At 47.5% G+C, this 16,173-nt stretch overlaps 1 protein-coding gene across 2 annotated transcripts in view; it reads right to left on the bottom strand.

Annotated features, from left to right (window-relative positions):
- Nucleotides 1-2,794: 2,794 nt before the first annotated feature.
- The window catches only part of LOC142256055 (uncharacterized), a 59,302-nt gene continuing 45,923 nt past the window's right edge, over nucleotides 2,795-16,173 (bottom strand). For both annotated transcript variants that reach the window (XM_075327557.1, XM_075327556.1), the window contains 2 exons: nucleotides 9,077-10,034; nucleotides 2,795-4,138 (listed from right to left, as the gene is read on the bottom strand). In XM_075327557.1, the coding sequence (XP_075183672.1) occupies nucleotides 2,964-4,138; nucleotides 9,077-10,034 (2,133 nt within the window). In that variant the 3' untranslated portion in view covers nucleotides 2,795-2,963. The remainder of the gene's footprint in view (nucleotides 4,139-9,076; nucleotides 10,035-16,173) is intronic.

The following is a 16,173-nucleotide window of genomic DNA, read 5'->3' on the forward strand; positions in this document are numbered from 1 at the left end:
TTCAGTAAAACACTGACATGCCCTATATTCCAAAATCGTTTGTGTACCATGTTGTTCACTATATAGTAAATTTGACCTGTCAATATGATTCTCCAGGTCAGTTCAAGTAGTTTGATAAAAACAAAAACACAGCATATATAGGTTTTGTTTGTAATAGGAGAAAAATTCTGGTATGGTCATTTTATTAAATTTTTTTTAGTGTGCCCTAAGCTGATGTGTGCGCTAGGCTGATGGTTTTACTAATACCATTTGGGGTTACATACAATGTTTCGATTGCCTTGTTTTTGTGTTTTCCCATTATGTTGCTTACCAATCAAATTAATTTGCTTTTGGTAGATCTTAGCTTTCTGAACAAGGCCATACCAAACCATACACGGCCAAACCAAACGTGTATTTATATATTTTTTTTAATGTATGTACAAGACTCAAATTCACCTTTTGTGTGTGCGTGCTATGGCAGGATAGGCAATTCTATGGTGTTATTTGGGTAGCTCACAATATTATTTGGATTCTTCATGAGGTATTTGAGAACTGTTTGCCAATATTATTTCAGCATTAAATACTAATGTTTTTTGTTTTGTCAAAACACGTCGGACCGAGGCAATGGAGGAGCCCTCCATAGATCATGCACCCTGATTTATCTGTTGCTTACTATATTGATAATGCGTGCACACAGTTTTTTTTTCTATTTTAAACTCGATAGAGACACAAAGATAATATATATTATATATTTATTTTATTTTTTTAGCAGATAACACTTCAGGAAGCACCTGTGCGTGTGTGTGATTTTTCTTTTTTCTTGTTCCCTGAGAATTTTATGAAGGATTTGGATGATTTTATTTTTTTTTGTGGAGTGTTTTCCAATGGATTTCTTTTTAACTTTTTATGCAAAAAGTATTGTAAAATTCTCCAGCAGTCTGGAATCTTAGTAGCTTTTCCTATTGACTTTGACATTGTAAAATTGAACATGGTCTTAGGCTGCGCGCACATCAGCGATATTCTGACGCAATGCCGGATCCGTCAGAAATGCGGTACAGTTCAATACAGTGGAATCTCGGCAAGATAAGGTCACATGCGGCGGCATGTGACCTTATATTGCCATTATTCCATTTAACTGTATTGAATTGTACCGCATTTCTGACGGATCCAGCAGTGTTGCAGAATACCGCTGATGTGAAACCAGCCTTAGCGGACAATACCAAAGGAATGGACCTGTTGCTTGTATTAACCACTTGGTGTTTCTAAAATCCTGAAGCACTTAAAAGATGTCCGAAAGTGTGAACATAGGGTCAGCAAGGCGTTTTTACATAGAAATGTACCGCCCCTGTGCAAGCAGCCGGACTGCTCCTGCTACTCGGATACGCGGTGGCTCAAGGGGTCTCCGGACCCGGGGCTCGCGCGGCCACTCGATTTAAAGAAGGGGGGGGGGGAGGGAAGATATGTACAGGGGGCTTTTTGGAAAGTTTGTGACGCCACCTACGGTGCGTGGTAATATGAGAGACCACCGCTGCTGTTGGGGAGGCCTATCACGATGGTGTGGCAGCCTGATGTTTAACCCCTCCGTGGGTAGGGGGTTTGTGTCCCAGGGCCCGTTGATGATTGATGGTGTTTGGGTGCTGTTGGGGGATAGGAACAGGGGTTTCCAATGTGCTCACTCAGTCCCAGAATAACCACACCGACCACTTGTAAACCAGAATTCTGAGCACCACTGCAGTCTGCGGGGACCACACCTGGATCCATGCCCTTGGTGTTGCTGTTGGTCTGTGGCCCTGTCCTTGGCACCTTAGTCTCGATTGGACCCGCTGGTATGAAACTCTCCGGGTCCCGCTCAACCGTATGGCTAATGGAGTGAGCTTGCTCTCAGGGTTCACACGTAGAATTTCTTTGGACTGTAGTGGGAAAGTCCGATCCCATCGGTGCGCTAGTACCCCGATTTTGGAGCGGGTTGGGGATGACACTTGAAGTCTTCACCCCCGTCAGGGAAATTACCAGAACGCGTGAAGCTACTTTCTGGCCTGGGGTCCACGTACCCCGTTTTTGCCCTAGCCCCTGCCCGGTGATAGCTCAAGGCCACCGGCTGCCCTCCTCAGCAGTCCGTGCCCCTTGACACTGTCCCCCTGCGACCGGGTTTCAGCTCCTACCAGGCCCAGCCCAACGTCTGCCACCTAGTACACAGGAGCTCTATTCTGTGGCCTCTCCTCACGAGAGCCACTTCACCTCCTCTCTCCTTCACTCTCAACTCTCAACTGTCACTGTCCTCACTTTCTGCTCACCAACCCCCCATATGGGTGGCCCTATTCCCTTCAGGCCCCCCAATGGTGTGTCTGGTAGGATCAAGTGGGAAGTGTTCCTAGGATTTTGATTGGCTAAGCTGTCAGCAACACCAAAGGACCAGGATCCGTAACCAAGGAGGGTGGATACTGTGCAGAAGGGCAGATTGCACAATACAATGTGACGACCTATAGGCCAGGGCGTCACAGAAATACTTCTGCTCATTTTTTTGAGCATTTTCTGATGGCTTTTTTCAAGCAGGATGAGGCAGAATATGTTGTGCCCGTAATTCCTGAGAAATTCTCTTCGGCTACCCTGTGTGGAAATAAGCTGCAGTATTGGGCAGCCATGAAGATCAGTTTGCCTGGATAGATTGTGTGGGATAAAGAACTGTCCCTTGCTTACCACTGATTGGCGACGGTGGTGGGGGAAGGAGTGGGTATATCCAAATCTGACCAAGTGACAAATATGACTTTACACTCACATTATGTTTTAGCTAACAATTTCTAAGTAATAATGTTACTACAAAAAACGCTTCTTTTAATCTAAAAATTAAATACACATTAATATATGTTTTAAGTTTGCTATTTAAATTATATTTTTTTTAAACTGTTGCTCTATGAAAGTACCCCCATAGTGTCTGGTAACTACTGTAAACAGTTTATTAATATTCAGTTTTTTTATTTTGGGCTTCATAGGATGCAGCAGACCTGCTTCTCGCTTGTTTGCCATGTGTTGTCTTGTTCTGTCATTTCCCAATGGTTTTCCAGTTCTCTCTCTTCTACACAAACCTCCTCCAGCATGGGTAGGTTCTGCAAGTTTACAAGTTCCTGCTTTGGTTTTGAAGATAAAGTCCAAGTTTCAGCGACCCTTTCGGGAACAGAAAAGTCCCCACACTCCTGTGTTTGCAGAGTCGTCTTGCTTTGCTCTTGTTCACTGGGATGTATATCGGCTTTTTCGTCTACACTTGATGACATTAATAAGACTTGATCGGTGCCAGGCATAGATTGGTCATCAGTTTTTGTGGAGTCCTTGGTGAGTGGGGAAATCTTTGCTTCATCTTGTGATGTTTTCTCAATGATCGTTACGGTTTGGACATCCTTTCCATTGGATGGCACCACTTGCTCAATTTGTTCTCTGCTTTGAGAGTTGCTTTTTGGTTTTGAAGGAGGCTCTTCTATTGGAGCAAGAACAGATTTGGGTTTGAAATGGATTCTCGTAGGTAATGCTGGATATTCTGAGATGTCCAAAACATTTGCACTTTGGACATTTGTTTGTAAAGCAGTAGATACTACTTGCCCATGTGTCCCTATTACAGGCATGGTGTTGTGTGACTGCAAACTTATGTGCTTGTTGAGGGGGTGGCATGGTGCAGTAGTTGTAGGCAGGGGTGAACCTATGCGCTCAGTGTTCTGTACCTTAGGAACCAATGATTCATGAGGTTTTATGTCCGGTAATGTCCTTTCATTGGCACTTGGTTGTATTAATTTCAAGAGTTCTCCACCATTTAACATGTTGTTGTGATACGGTGTCTTTTGCTCATTCCGACAATCAGGACTTTTGGCTGACTCCCTTCCTTTTCCTTTGTTATGAAGGTCCGGTATCTGTTGTTCCATCAGAAATGAAAAACCTGATGAGTGTAAAATTATTTGAGGTAAACTTGACTCCTGAGAAGGATTTTGAGAAGGTCCATTTATGGTACTTGGCCCAGAGAACAAAATGGCATCATCATTGAGAGGAAAATGTGCAGCCTCCTGCAGTTCAGCATTTTGGGATTTTAATGAATCTGCAGAAAGTTTATTTGATGAAACCGCCGCCTGTAAGTCTTTTTTAGGAAGCAGAGATACAGCAACTTGTAGTGCAGGATCTAAAAAAAAAAAAAAACAAACCAACAAACCGTCAATTAGCTTTTACTATTCGTATACATAATTATTGATAAGCGGGACACTTAAGATTTAGGGCTTTCATTAACTCCTCTAATGAAGCAGTAAATAGTATTGTAACTATAAACATTTATATTTAAAGGTGTTTTTTTTTTAAAAATTACCATTTACTCATATTAACCCCTTCAACCCTGAGCCTGTTTTCACCTTCCTGACCAGGCCACATTTTACGATCCTGACCAGTGTCACTATGTAGTAATAACTCGAACACTTCAGTGGATCCCAGTAAGTGAGACTTTTTTTTTGTGACACTTTGTACTATTTTAGTGGTATATTTTTGGTTGATATTTGCAATTTATGAAAATTTACTAAAATTTTACATGTGACAATTTCGCATCTTTCAAACTATGAATTTTTATGCCCTTAACCATGCTCTTGGGTAGAGCGGTTTTCAACATCATGATGAGGCCATTTTTTTTTTCCCCCCCAATTCTGACTAGTGTCACTGACAGGTTATAACTAGGGCTGGGCAGACCCAGACTGAAAGTTCGCATCCGCGTGGTTTCAAAGTTGCCCAGGTGCTGGCTGTTTGATCAGGATCTCAAAAAAAAAAAAGGAAAAAAATAAAGAAAAATAAGTATGAAGCTAGCGCTTCATACTTACCAAAGCTTCGACCGGCTGTACGCTGCTCCCATGGCCTCCCTGTGCCGCTCATTTCCTATGCACGCCCACCGGCCGGCCTGATTGCTTGCAGTCAGATGCACCCCCAGCCTGTTTGACGCATCTCCCTGCATCCAGTCACCACTCAGAGCGGCTCATTCATTCTGCACTCACAGCGGGCAGCCATGCTGCTCTATGGCTGCTTGCTGTGATATTCAGATGTAGCAGAGCTGAATTGTCATGCAACCTCGTGTGGATTACGTCGGACCTGCAGGGGTGTGTTATGCGGGCGTCACACGAGACGATCTATCGCGCAATATGTCTTCGGGGTCACGGTTTTCGTGACGTACATCCGGCATAGTTTGCGACGTCGTTTCGTGTGACACCTACGAGCGTGTCAGAACGATCGCAAATCGGTGACAAATGGTGTATCTTTGTGCCGGTTGTTCATCGTACCCGGGGTAGCACACATCGCTCCGTGTGACACGCCGGGAACGATGAACTGCAGCTTACCTGCGGCCACCGGCAATTCGGAAGGAAGAAGGTGGGCGGGATGTTTACGTCCCGCTCATCTACCGCCCCTCTGCTTCTATTGGCCGGCGACTGTGTGACGTCGCTGTGACGTCGAACGTCCCATCCCCTTCAGGAAGTGGATGTTCGCTGCCCACAGCGATATCGCTCAGCAGGTAAGTACGTATGACGGGGGTTTAACGACTTTGTGCGACACGGGCAGCGATTTGCCCGTGACGCACAAACGACGGGGGAGGATACGATCGCTCGTACGATCGCACGATAGAACGTATCAAGTGACGCCCGCATTAGGGTTAATGAAGTGGTGAGAGGGGGTGCTTTTTTGTATTTTATTTCTGTGTTTATTTACTTTCAGTTAAAAGAAAAAGGTTTTGGTACCGTGTTAGCCAGTTGAAAAATGATTGATTGCTCTCAGTGAGAGAAACAAAAATTACAATTTTGTAGTTGTGATACCTTTTTAATGGCTGACTAAAATAAAAATAAAATAAAGAGGAAGAGACCTGAGATGTCTCGAAAGCTTGCTTTATAACATCATATTTTATTTTTATTTTAGTTAGCCATTAAAAGGTATCACAACTACAAAATTTTAATTTTGTTTCTCTCACTGAGAGCAATCAATTAATTACTTTCACTTACAGATTAGTGATGGGGATGTCATAGACACATCACTAATCTAGGGTTTAGTAGCAGCTGTGGGCTGTTATTAACCCCGATTGCCACTGCACAAATGGGAATAGCGCGGTAAAGCTCTGGGATTGTCACATCTAATGCATGCATCAATTCCGGCCAGCTAGAGGCTGAAGTTTTTAGGCTGGACCTCCCCAGCCCGAGAAAACAGTCCTCGCTGTCAGCTTTATATTGGCTTGGGGGAACTGCATGTCATCTTTTTAATTATTTATTTAAATATAAAAAAAAAAAAACACCATTTGGTTTCTCTTATGCTGGAGTCACACTTGTGAAAGACTTGCACGAGTCTCGCATCGCATCACCCAGCAGCCGCACACTCTCCTGCCAGGAGCGGGTCAGCTGCATGTAGTTGTATACAGCCGCACACTCCTGTAAGGAGAGTGTGCAGCTGCTGGGTGATGCGATGAGACTCGTGGAAGTGTGTGACTCCAGCCTTATTTTGATACACAGAAATGATAAAGCCCGACAGCTGAGGGCTTTATCTGTGCTGATATCAGAATACGGGGACCCTGCACCGATTTTTATTCATTTATTTTTATACCACGATACTAACCCGTAGACAGTTACACTGCTGTCCCCGCTCACCAGCCGTCCTGGTGCCTGTGATTGGTTGCAGTCAGCCGACACGCTGCCACCCAGGGTGGGGGGCGCATCTAACTGCAACCAATTACACGCGCCGGTTGGTGGGGAAAGCAGTGAATATTCAATGAGGGTTAATTGAAAGAGTGACCTGGAAGTAGCTTGCCGCCATGACGGAGATTCGGTGAGTATACCGCGTGCGCTCCTACCCCCCTAGCCCTTCTACCAACATTTTTGATCAACGGATTCTGGTTTTCATATGTATAGGTACCAAATTCTGGACCGGATCCGAATTTTTAAAAATTCAGCAGGGACCCGCCAGTCCCGGTTTTCTGAGAGTTCCACTAGTTATAACTTGAATGCTTCAACATAACCTGGTGATTCTGAGACTGTTTTGTGTGACATATTGTACTTCAGGGGGGTGGAAAACTAGGATTTTTTTTGCATTTATTTGTGAGAAGAAAAAAGAAATTGGGACATTTAGAAAACATTTTGAAAATTACGCAATTTTCAAACTTAATTTTTTGCCCTTAAACCAGAACCCTTCTACCTTATCAGCAATTTCTCATATACCAACAAAATTCACAAAAGCAAATGTGATGTGGTCCCTAAATTAAAAAAATAAAGTGACTTTGAGGAGCTTAGGTGACAAAATACTCAAAAGTGATATTCTAAAAACTGCACCCCTCAAGCTGCTGAAAATCACAAAAGTGTATTAACCCTTCAGGTGCTTCACAAGAATTAAAGCAATATGGAAGGAAAAAATATTAGTTTTTCCCACCCCACAAAAATGTTGTTTTAACCCCAGTGGGAAATTTTTACAAAATGCACGATACAACTTGTTTTGCGATTTTTCTCCTGAGCACACCAATACCCCATATGTGGTGAAAAGACCCAATGGCAAGGCTCGGAAGGAGCACCACTTTGACTTTTTGAATGCAAAATTGGCTGTTATAATTAGCGGAATCAATGTTGAGTTTGAGAACCCCACACCACCGTAAGTGACCCCATTTTACAAAGTCCACCCCTCAATGAATTAATCTAGGAGTGAGTGACCATATTGAAACCACAGGTGTGTCACGGAGTTTTTTTCAGCAACTACATAGGATAAAGATTGGAGTATCACCTGGTAAAAATGGTATAAGATATTTAAAGAGTATGATATAATCACATGAAATAACCATATAAAAATAAGGGACAGTATAAAAATTGATAATAATTGATATTTCATGTGATTATATCATTTCTATTCATACCCTTTCAATATCTTATACCATTTTTACCAGGTGATACTCCAATCTTTATTCTATGTAGTTGCTGAAATCAGCACACATATTGTATCCTATAGACAGCATTCATATCATAAGGTATTTTTCTATCACCACCAGTAACACTTGTATTCCTGTGGTTTATCTATTAATACTAATTTCAATCTACTAATATGTTTAGGACATTTTCCTAAATATCGCTCATCTATCAGGCCTCCAAAAGCAAATACACAGGCACTCAAAAGACCAGTACTGGTAGGTTTCCCCCTCTCCCCCTTTAGGAAGCCCCCACACTGTGGAGCAGACTGTCAACACAGACTAATCTACTTATTTTGGTTTACAGGTTCCTACATAAAAGGGGAAACCCCAAAAGTTGTTCTCTTCTCCTGTTGTCATTTTCACAAATTCTACATTTTCATCCTCATTGTGTTCATAACCATCAGGTAATTAGTATTTAACCCAGATCCTCATTATTCCTATTATCAGTATACCTGCATTCATTCCTGTCATTTTGTATTCCTAACAGGTCCCAAGCCTCCCCTTCTGTCCCTAAGTTCCTCACCAGGACCCTCTCAACAATACCTCCACGCAGAGGTTTTTTGTTTTGATTTATAATTTTAAAACTTGTGTTTTATCTTAAATGATTATACAATAAATAAGTTTACCAACTCCCTGCTGTGTCTCCAGATTTGTATGCCTAGATTTAGGTCTAACCATTCACTCCCTTTTCCCACTCAATCAGTTAGCGCAGTAGTTTTTCAATTATGGAACACATTACCCCTATCAGTGTGACACTGAGAACGCCTGGTAGACCGTGCTCATTATTTGTCATGACAACCCAAGGTACAATAATTTGATCTGCCCTGCTCATGGCAAATCAAAGTGCGCCTGCGCAGGACCTCAATGTCGACTAGTGTGCATGATGTAGGACACGTCATGCATCAGGCTTCAGCAGGAAGACAAAGATAGCTGAAAGAGGAGGCACCGGACCCGGAGAATGGAGACACTCATTTAACCGGTCTACAACCCATCGTCCCGTAAGTGTGTATTATAAAGTAATTTTTAAGTTCTAAGTTCTACACAGAGGCCTGGGCAATTATATACAACATGTTAGAATGCGGTATATAAGAGCCCACTAGTGGTTGCCGCAGCTTATAGTTGTCAAATCTGGTGACAGGTTCCCTTTAAGGAAATTACCTTGATTTCCATTGGCAAGGATGCTTGGATTTTTTTTTGCAAGAACTGGATACACAAGCATTTGTACTCCTATACCTTCTGTTTTCACAACATCCTTTAGATCCACCAAGAGCTGTTTCAGTGTAGTTGAACCCCTGAATTTAAGTTGCTGGTGAAACTTTATTAGATAAAGTTTTTGTAGTTGGAAAATTGAAAGGCCATTGTGATGCTGATTCAGTAGCCGCTCAATGTTTTCTTTAATGATGGCACTTGGCTGTATTGAGGGTCTATGTTCTGCTCTAGATGACTGAGGAACATTGGCCGAATTAACCCTGGAGTCCACTATGAATCTTGGATTATTCGGCGGAAATTGTTGTCCGCTATGATGGAACGGGTTCATGTTGAGATTACTTTTGCAGACAGATGCATACGAGATATTTGGTTGGATGCCAGGTTGGACTACATGTGGTACATGGTTGATATAAAATGGGCTGCCCTTTGACGTACTAGGAGTCGGCAACAAACCTACTTTTTTATTTTGTCCAGTTGCTGTGATAAGGCTGCTCTTTGAAGTGCCAGGCTTTAGCACCAAACCTGATTTATTTTGTCCAGTCGCTGCTAAATTTGGCTTGCCTGGGTTGACATTTTGAAAGTTTGGTCTTGATTTTGGATTTACAAATGTGAAATTATTTTTTTGCTTTGGGTTAGAAACCGTTGTATTTGCAGCCTTTGTTGCAGTGGTAACCTTTACTGCTGGGGTTGAAGGTACAAGCTTGGAGGTCAGTGGTTTCTGGGGAGCGGGAAAGCCATTCTTCTTTGGAGTTTTAGTTATTTTGGCAGTCTTTTCAGTTGATGACAATCTTGGTTGGGGGCTGTTTGTATGCTTTACTGCAGGAATGGCGTTTTTATCAGGTTGACTGTATTGAGATTTTAAAGCTTCATTAGACTTTTTGCCGGTGTCAAGGTTAGCGCTGTTCACCTGTTAAAAAAACAAAACAAAACATTTTTCTCAAGTTTGCACAAATACTCACAAAAATTGGCAAAGAAGATGGTGGCGCTCTTACTGTGCACCTATTAGGCCCGTATAATTGATGAGTATTTGTCGATGTCACGAACAGCCGGGGGAGTCACTCAGATATCCCACCCGCTGTTAACGGATTTGTCAAGAACATGACTACTCTCTAGCGCCCCTTTATTGTCAGGTCAATTTTGGAACTGCCGGACAATATTGAAGGTCTCACAGCAAGGGTAAATGTATATATCATGGGTTCCTGCTAATGGAAAATATTATATATGTACACAAAACACATACATACATACATACACACATATATATATATATATATACATATATATATATATATATATATATATATATATATATATATATATATATATATATATATATATATATATATATATATATATATATATATATACATACATACATACATACACACCTCGGTACCCTTACTGATAGCACCCCAATAATTCTATGTAAGAATAATTACGCTGCCACTGAAACTTTCTACAGGTACAGTCATGTGAAAAAGTTTGGGCACCCCTATTAATGTTAACCTTTTTTCTTTATAACAATTTGGGTTTTTGCAACAGCCATTTCAGTTTCACATATCTAATAACTGATGGACTGAGTAATATTTCTGGATTGAAATTGAGCTTTATTGTACTAACAGAAAATGTGCAATCCGCATTTAAACAAAATTTGACCGATGCAAAAGTATGGGCACCCTTATCAATTTCTAGACAGCCATGGATCCCCTGGGGAGGAGGGGCGACATGACCAAGGGGGAGTTAGGGAGTGATGGGGTTAATAGGGACAGTTTGCTTGGCAGGCCTAATATGGCATTAAGGGGTGGTTTAGCTTGGGAGGAAGAGGAGGACTAGGGAAAGGGTTAGTCTGGGAGAGGAGGGGGTTACCTCCTCTTCTTCTTCCGGACGCCAAGAGATCAGCAGCACGAGTCACCATGGCTGATCTCCAGGAACTTCAGCGCCTGATTGCAGCAGCCATTGCAGCGCACGGGCCCCTGGCAGTGCAGTCCCACATCAGGGCTGCCGGGGTTAACCCGTCGGCGCTTGCCCCTCGCTCCCCCAGCCGTGGTGTGCGCCAGTCGCGGCCCCCCCGCAGGTATTCCCCGGGTGCGGGGGGGGCGAGGAGGAGATGCCAGAGCCCCTCCAGGGACCCTCCGCAGCGGGCCGAGCAGCAGCGCAGTCCGGCTGCTGCTCCCAGCAGCAGCGGGAGGAATCTGCGTTCCAGCCGCAGTGGTCGGGAGGTGGGAGTGGCCAGCGTGGGGCCTACTTCCGGTCCCGGCCTTCGGGCTGGAGTTCCAGTGACGGCAGCGGCTCCAGGTCGGGAGCGCGCTCGGCGAGGGAGGGAGGCCAGCAGTTCCCCCTGCAGTCGGCGGGGGGACCGAGGGGCTGCAGGCGGCGGTAGGTCCAGCGCCAGGGGGAGGTCTGTGGTGCCTGACCCTGGCGCGGCAGTGAGCAGGGGTGACGGCGTGAGCCATGCGGCGACCGCCCGGTCACTCAGGACCGCTGCGCAGCCCCCGGATGTGGCGGTGTCCCGTGGGAGCGGGAGGACCCAGCGGCAGGAGGCCTGCAGCGGCCCAGGAGGGCCAGAGGCGGCGACGGCTGGGATCCAGAGCCGGGCGTCCATCAGTCCGCGTCCAGAGTCCCCTGGCAGTCGGCGAGGGGGTGGGCGCGGGCGCAAGAGGTCGAGGCCTGGGGTGCCGGCGCGGGGGACAGGACGGTCTCCTGGGCTGTCGCCCCAGGGCAAGAGACGGAGCGGGGACGGCACTGCCCACGCGGCGGCCCGGTTTGGCGGCCGTGGTGGGGGGGGGTGCCGCGGCGGCGCCCCCCGGATGTCGGATGGAAGAAGATGTCAGCGGCGAGGATGAGGAGGTCGTGCTGTCGGAAGAGTCGGATGGTCGGCAGACGGAGGACAGCGAGGCTGCGGTATCGGGGGACGTTGAGCCGCGGTTGGGTGAGACGGCAGCGGGGGCGGCAGGGGCTGCGCTGGCGGGGAGTGTCGGGGGCGGGAGGGCGGCTGTGGACACGGCAGCGCCCGGCGGTGTAGCAGTGTGGAGCCAGTTGTTGGGGCTGTTGCAGGGGTTGGCGGCGGTTGCCGGGGCTGGGGGGGGGGCGGCGCAGGCACCGGCGGCGGCGTGGGTGGGGACGACAGGTCGGGGGGCGGCGGCGGTGGGAGGGGGGGACGGAGCGGGCGCGGCGGAAGGGGGGGCGCAGGGGGGAGTGCGGCGGAGGGGGCAAAGGAAAAAGAAAAGGAGAAGGAGGATGAGGTGGTGCGCCTAGATGATAGGGCTAAAAGCGAAGTTTATGTTTGTTTTGAGGGCCTGCTGGGGGCTCATTTAAAGAAGGAGGTGCGGGAAAAAATTTGGAAAGGGGAATATGTGGAGATATTGCTTCCCCTGGAGAAATTTAATTTGGATAGGGTTAAGCCGAGCGACTCCAAAAAGAAGAAGGACGAGGAGGAAAAGCGCCGTTATAGGCTTATTCCTCGGACTTTTGCAAACTGGTTGCAAGCGTTTGCGATTTTGGCGAGCGTGGTCGGGGAGAAGGAGTCGGAGCATTGTTCGGCCTTGTTTGGTTACATGGATGCGATAGGGGAGGCTTATCGGGTTTATGGCGGGCTGGCGTGGCTGCGTTACGACGAGCAATTCCGGCAGCGGAAGGCGTTGCGGCCGGATATGCGATGGGACCATAAGGATATTTCCTTATGCATGCGACTGATGTCGGCACCGACTCATCCCTTTCGGGGGGGGTGCCGGGGGACCGGGGGCCGGGTCCCTGGCAAGTCAGAAAAAAGGTTTCTGTTGGCAATATAATGAGGGGCAGTGCAGGTTTGGAGCGGCATGCCGGTTTAAGCATGAATGCTCAGGTTGTGGGGGAGGACATAGCTTGTCCAAGTGCTTTAAAAAGGGGAAAGGAAAAGCGGGTGACGGGGTTGGAAAAAGGGATGACGCCGGTGAAGGTAGAAGCGATGGCCCCCTTTTTAAATAGGTATCCGGACGGCGAGGCAGCGGCGTTGTTATGGTTTGGTTTTTCTGATGGTTTCCGTATCCCGTCGGCTGTTAGTCCATCGCCCCCGCCGTACCGTAATTTACGTTCTGCTCGGGATCATGCGGATGTGGTGGATGAGAAGCTGAGAAAGGAGGTGGTTTTGGGCAGAATGGGCGGTCCTTATGACGCCCCGCCGTGTTCGAAGTTGGTGGTTTCGCCGTTGGGGGTTGTGCCGAAGAAAGAGCTGAACAAATTTCGGCTTATCCATCATTTGTCTTACCCAGAGGGGTTATCGGTGAATGATGGCATTGCACCGGAGTTAGCGGCGGTATATTATGTGTCGTTCGACAAGGCGTTGGACCTGGTCAGGGCTGCGGGTCGGGGTGCGTTGATGGCAAAGGCTGATGTGGAAGCAGCGTTTCGGTTGTTACCGGTTCATCCAGATAGTCAGCATTTGTTAGGTTGCTGGTGGGATGGCAGTTATTATGTTGATCGCTGTTTGCCAATGGGTTGTTCAATTTCGTGTTCGTATTTTGAGGCGTTTAGTTCGTTTGTAGAGTGGGTGGTTCGGGATGTGTCTGGGCTCACGTCCATTATTCACTATTTGGACGATTTTCTTTGTGTTGGGCCGGCGGGTTCAATGGTTTGTGCGGGGTTGTTATTTGCGTTGCAGAAAGTCGCAGACAGCTTCGGAATTCCCTTGGCCCCCGATAAGACGGAAGGCCCGGCACCTGTGATGCGTTTTTTGGGGATTGAGATTGATTCTATTGCCATGGAATGTAGGTTGCCGGAGGAGAAGGTTCGTGATTTGAGGGCCGCGGTGGCAGGGGTGAAGGCGGCAAAGAAGGTGCGGCTTAAGGTGGTGCAGTCCTTGCTTGGGAAATTGAATTTCGCTTGCAGGATTATGCCGATGGGGAGAGTTTTTGCGAGACGTTTGGCAACGGCGACGGCAGGTGTGCGGTCGCCGACACATTTCGTGCGACTCACGAAGGCGATCAAGGACGATCTTTTGGTATGGGACCAATTTTTGCAGTGTTTCAATGGCCGGGCCCTGGTGATAGAGAAGGTGGCGTCTAACGGGGCGTTACAGCTGTTCACCGATGCGGCTGGGTCGGCAGGGTTTGGGGCCGTGTTTCGAGGTCACTGGTGTGTGGGTCGGTGGCCACAGGCGTGGCGGGAGAGCGGTTTGGTCAGGAATTTGGCTCTGTTGGAGCTATTTCCTATCGTGGTAGCAGTGGAGCTGTGGGGGTCGCGTTTTGCCGGGAGGAAGGTTTGCTTCCATTGTGATAACCAGGCGGTGGTGTTTGCTATTAACAACTTGTCGGCTAAGTCGGAGCCAGTGGTGGTGTTTTTGCGGCATTTAGTGTTGAGATGTCTGCAGCTGAATGTACAGGTGGTGGCAAAGCACGTTCCGGGAGTTGACAATGGGGTGGCTGACGCTTTGTCTCGTTTTCAGTTCAGCAGGTTTCGGGCGCTACTGCCTTGGGCGGACGAAGTCGGAGTGGAGTGTCCCGTGGATTTATGGAATCTGGTGAGGCGGTGATCTCAGAATTGATTCGGAATTCGGTGACTGAGGTGACTTGGTGCCGATATGCTAAGGTGTGGGCTGAATGGGAGGAGTTGCTGGGTCGGATGTTTGATGGGGTAAGCGTGGATTACTTGGTGGCATTACTGGCGTTGGTGAGTGTGGATTTCTCGGCTGGGCGATTGGCGTCGGCCGTGGCGCATCGGGTGGCGGCGGTGGCGTTTTGGTTAAAAATGAGAGGGGAACAAGATGTTTCGCAGGATTTTCGGGTTCGACGGGCCTTGCGGGGGTTCCGCCGTGGTGTGCGGGAGAGGGACAAGAGGCGTCCCGTATCGTTTGGTTTGTTGAGGCGGTTGGTGGGGGGCCTGAGCGGCATTTGTGAGTCGGTTTACGAGACTGTTTTGTTTACAACAGCTTTCGGTCTTGCTTTTTATGGGGCTTTCCGGATCGGTGAGTTGGTAAGCCCGTCCAGGGTGACAGGCGGCGGGTTGCTGCTTGAGGATGTGCGAGTGGGCGGTGATCAGGTGGACTGCCGGATTAGTCGGTCGAAAACGGATCAGCTGGGTCGGGGTAGGTTGGTGGTGTTATACGCGGTCCCGGGGGAGGAGTTGTGCCCAGTACGTTTGGTGGAGCAATTCATGGCCATGAGGGGAGGTTTACCGGGCCCATTTTTGCGGCACGTGGATGGGTCCTTTTTATCAAGGTTCCAGTTTGTAGCGGTTCTGCGGCGAAGTTTGCGGAATGTGGGGGAGCGCCCGGAGGATTTCGGGTCGCATTCCTTTCGGATAGGGGCAGCTACGGAGGCCGCTCGTTGGGGGCTTGGAGATGAGGTGGTAAAGCATATTGGTAGATGGGAATCTTCTTGTTTTCGGCGGTACGTGAGGCCGCAGCTGTTGTAGCATTATGGTAACTTTGGTCTAGGTACAGGTGGTTTGGCGGTTTGGAAGTGGTTTTTATATGTAAAAAAAAAAAAAAAAAGAGGGGGTAATGTACAAGTGTTAGAGGACGGAGGTAGAATGGGTTTTTCATGAGAGGCGTTGATGGTGGTGTTGTTATTGGTTTTTAATTTCTGTTTTCGTTGTCTTTCTTTGTTGTAGGGATGTGCCTAATCTGGATTCTGGGGCATTCCTTCGTGTTCTGGGGTGCTTGGCGGGCGGCGGTTCGCCCGAATGGTCGGCAGCTAGGGCTGGATCGAGGGCAGGCGACTGTTCGGTGGATCGGTGTTCGGGGCATGGAGTGGGGCAGGGTGGTCCCAGAATTTGGTCGTTATTGTAAGGTTGACCGGCCTCCGGATGTGCTGGTATTACACGTGGGAGGTAATGATCTGGGAGTCCGGGCGTCACGGGATCTGATCTGGGATATAAAGATTGACTTACTGCGGTTGTGGAAGCAGGACCCGGGTTTGATTGTCGTGTGGTCAGACATAGTGACCAGGTTGTCATGGAGGGGGGCTCGGTCGGTGGAAAAGGTCAATAAGGCCAGGGCCCAGGTGAATCGGGTGGTTGCCAGGTTTGTGATCAGGAACGGTGGGATTGTGGTGAGGCACAAGGAGTTGGAG

This window comes from Anomaloglossus baeobatrachus, chromosome 11, assembly GCF_048569485.1.
Source record: "Anomaloglossus baeobatrachus isolate aAnoBae1 chromosome 11, aAnoBae1.hap1, whole genome shotgun sequence".
NCBI lineage: Eukaryota > Metazoa > Chordata > Amphibia > Anura > Aromobatidae > Anomaloglossus > Anomaloglossus baeobatrachus.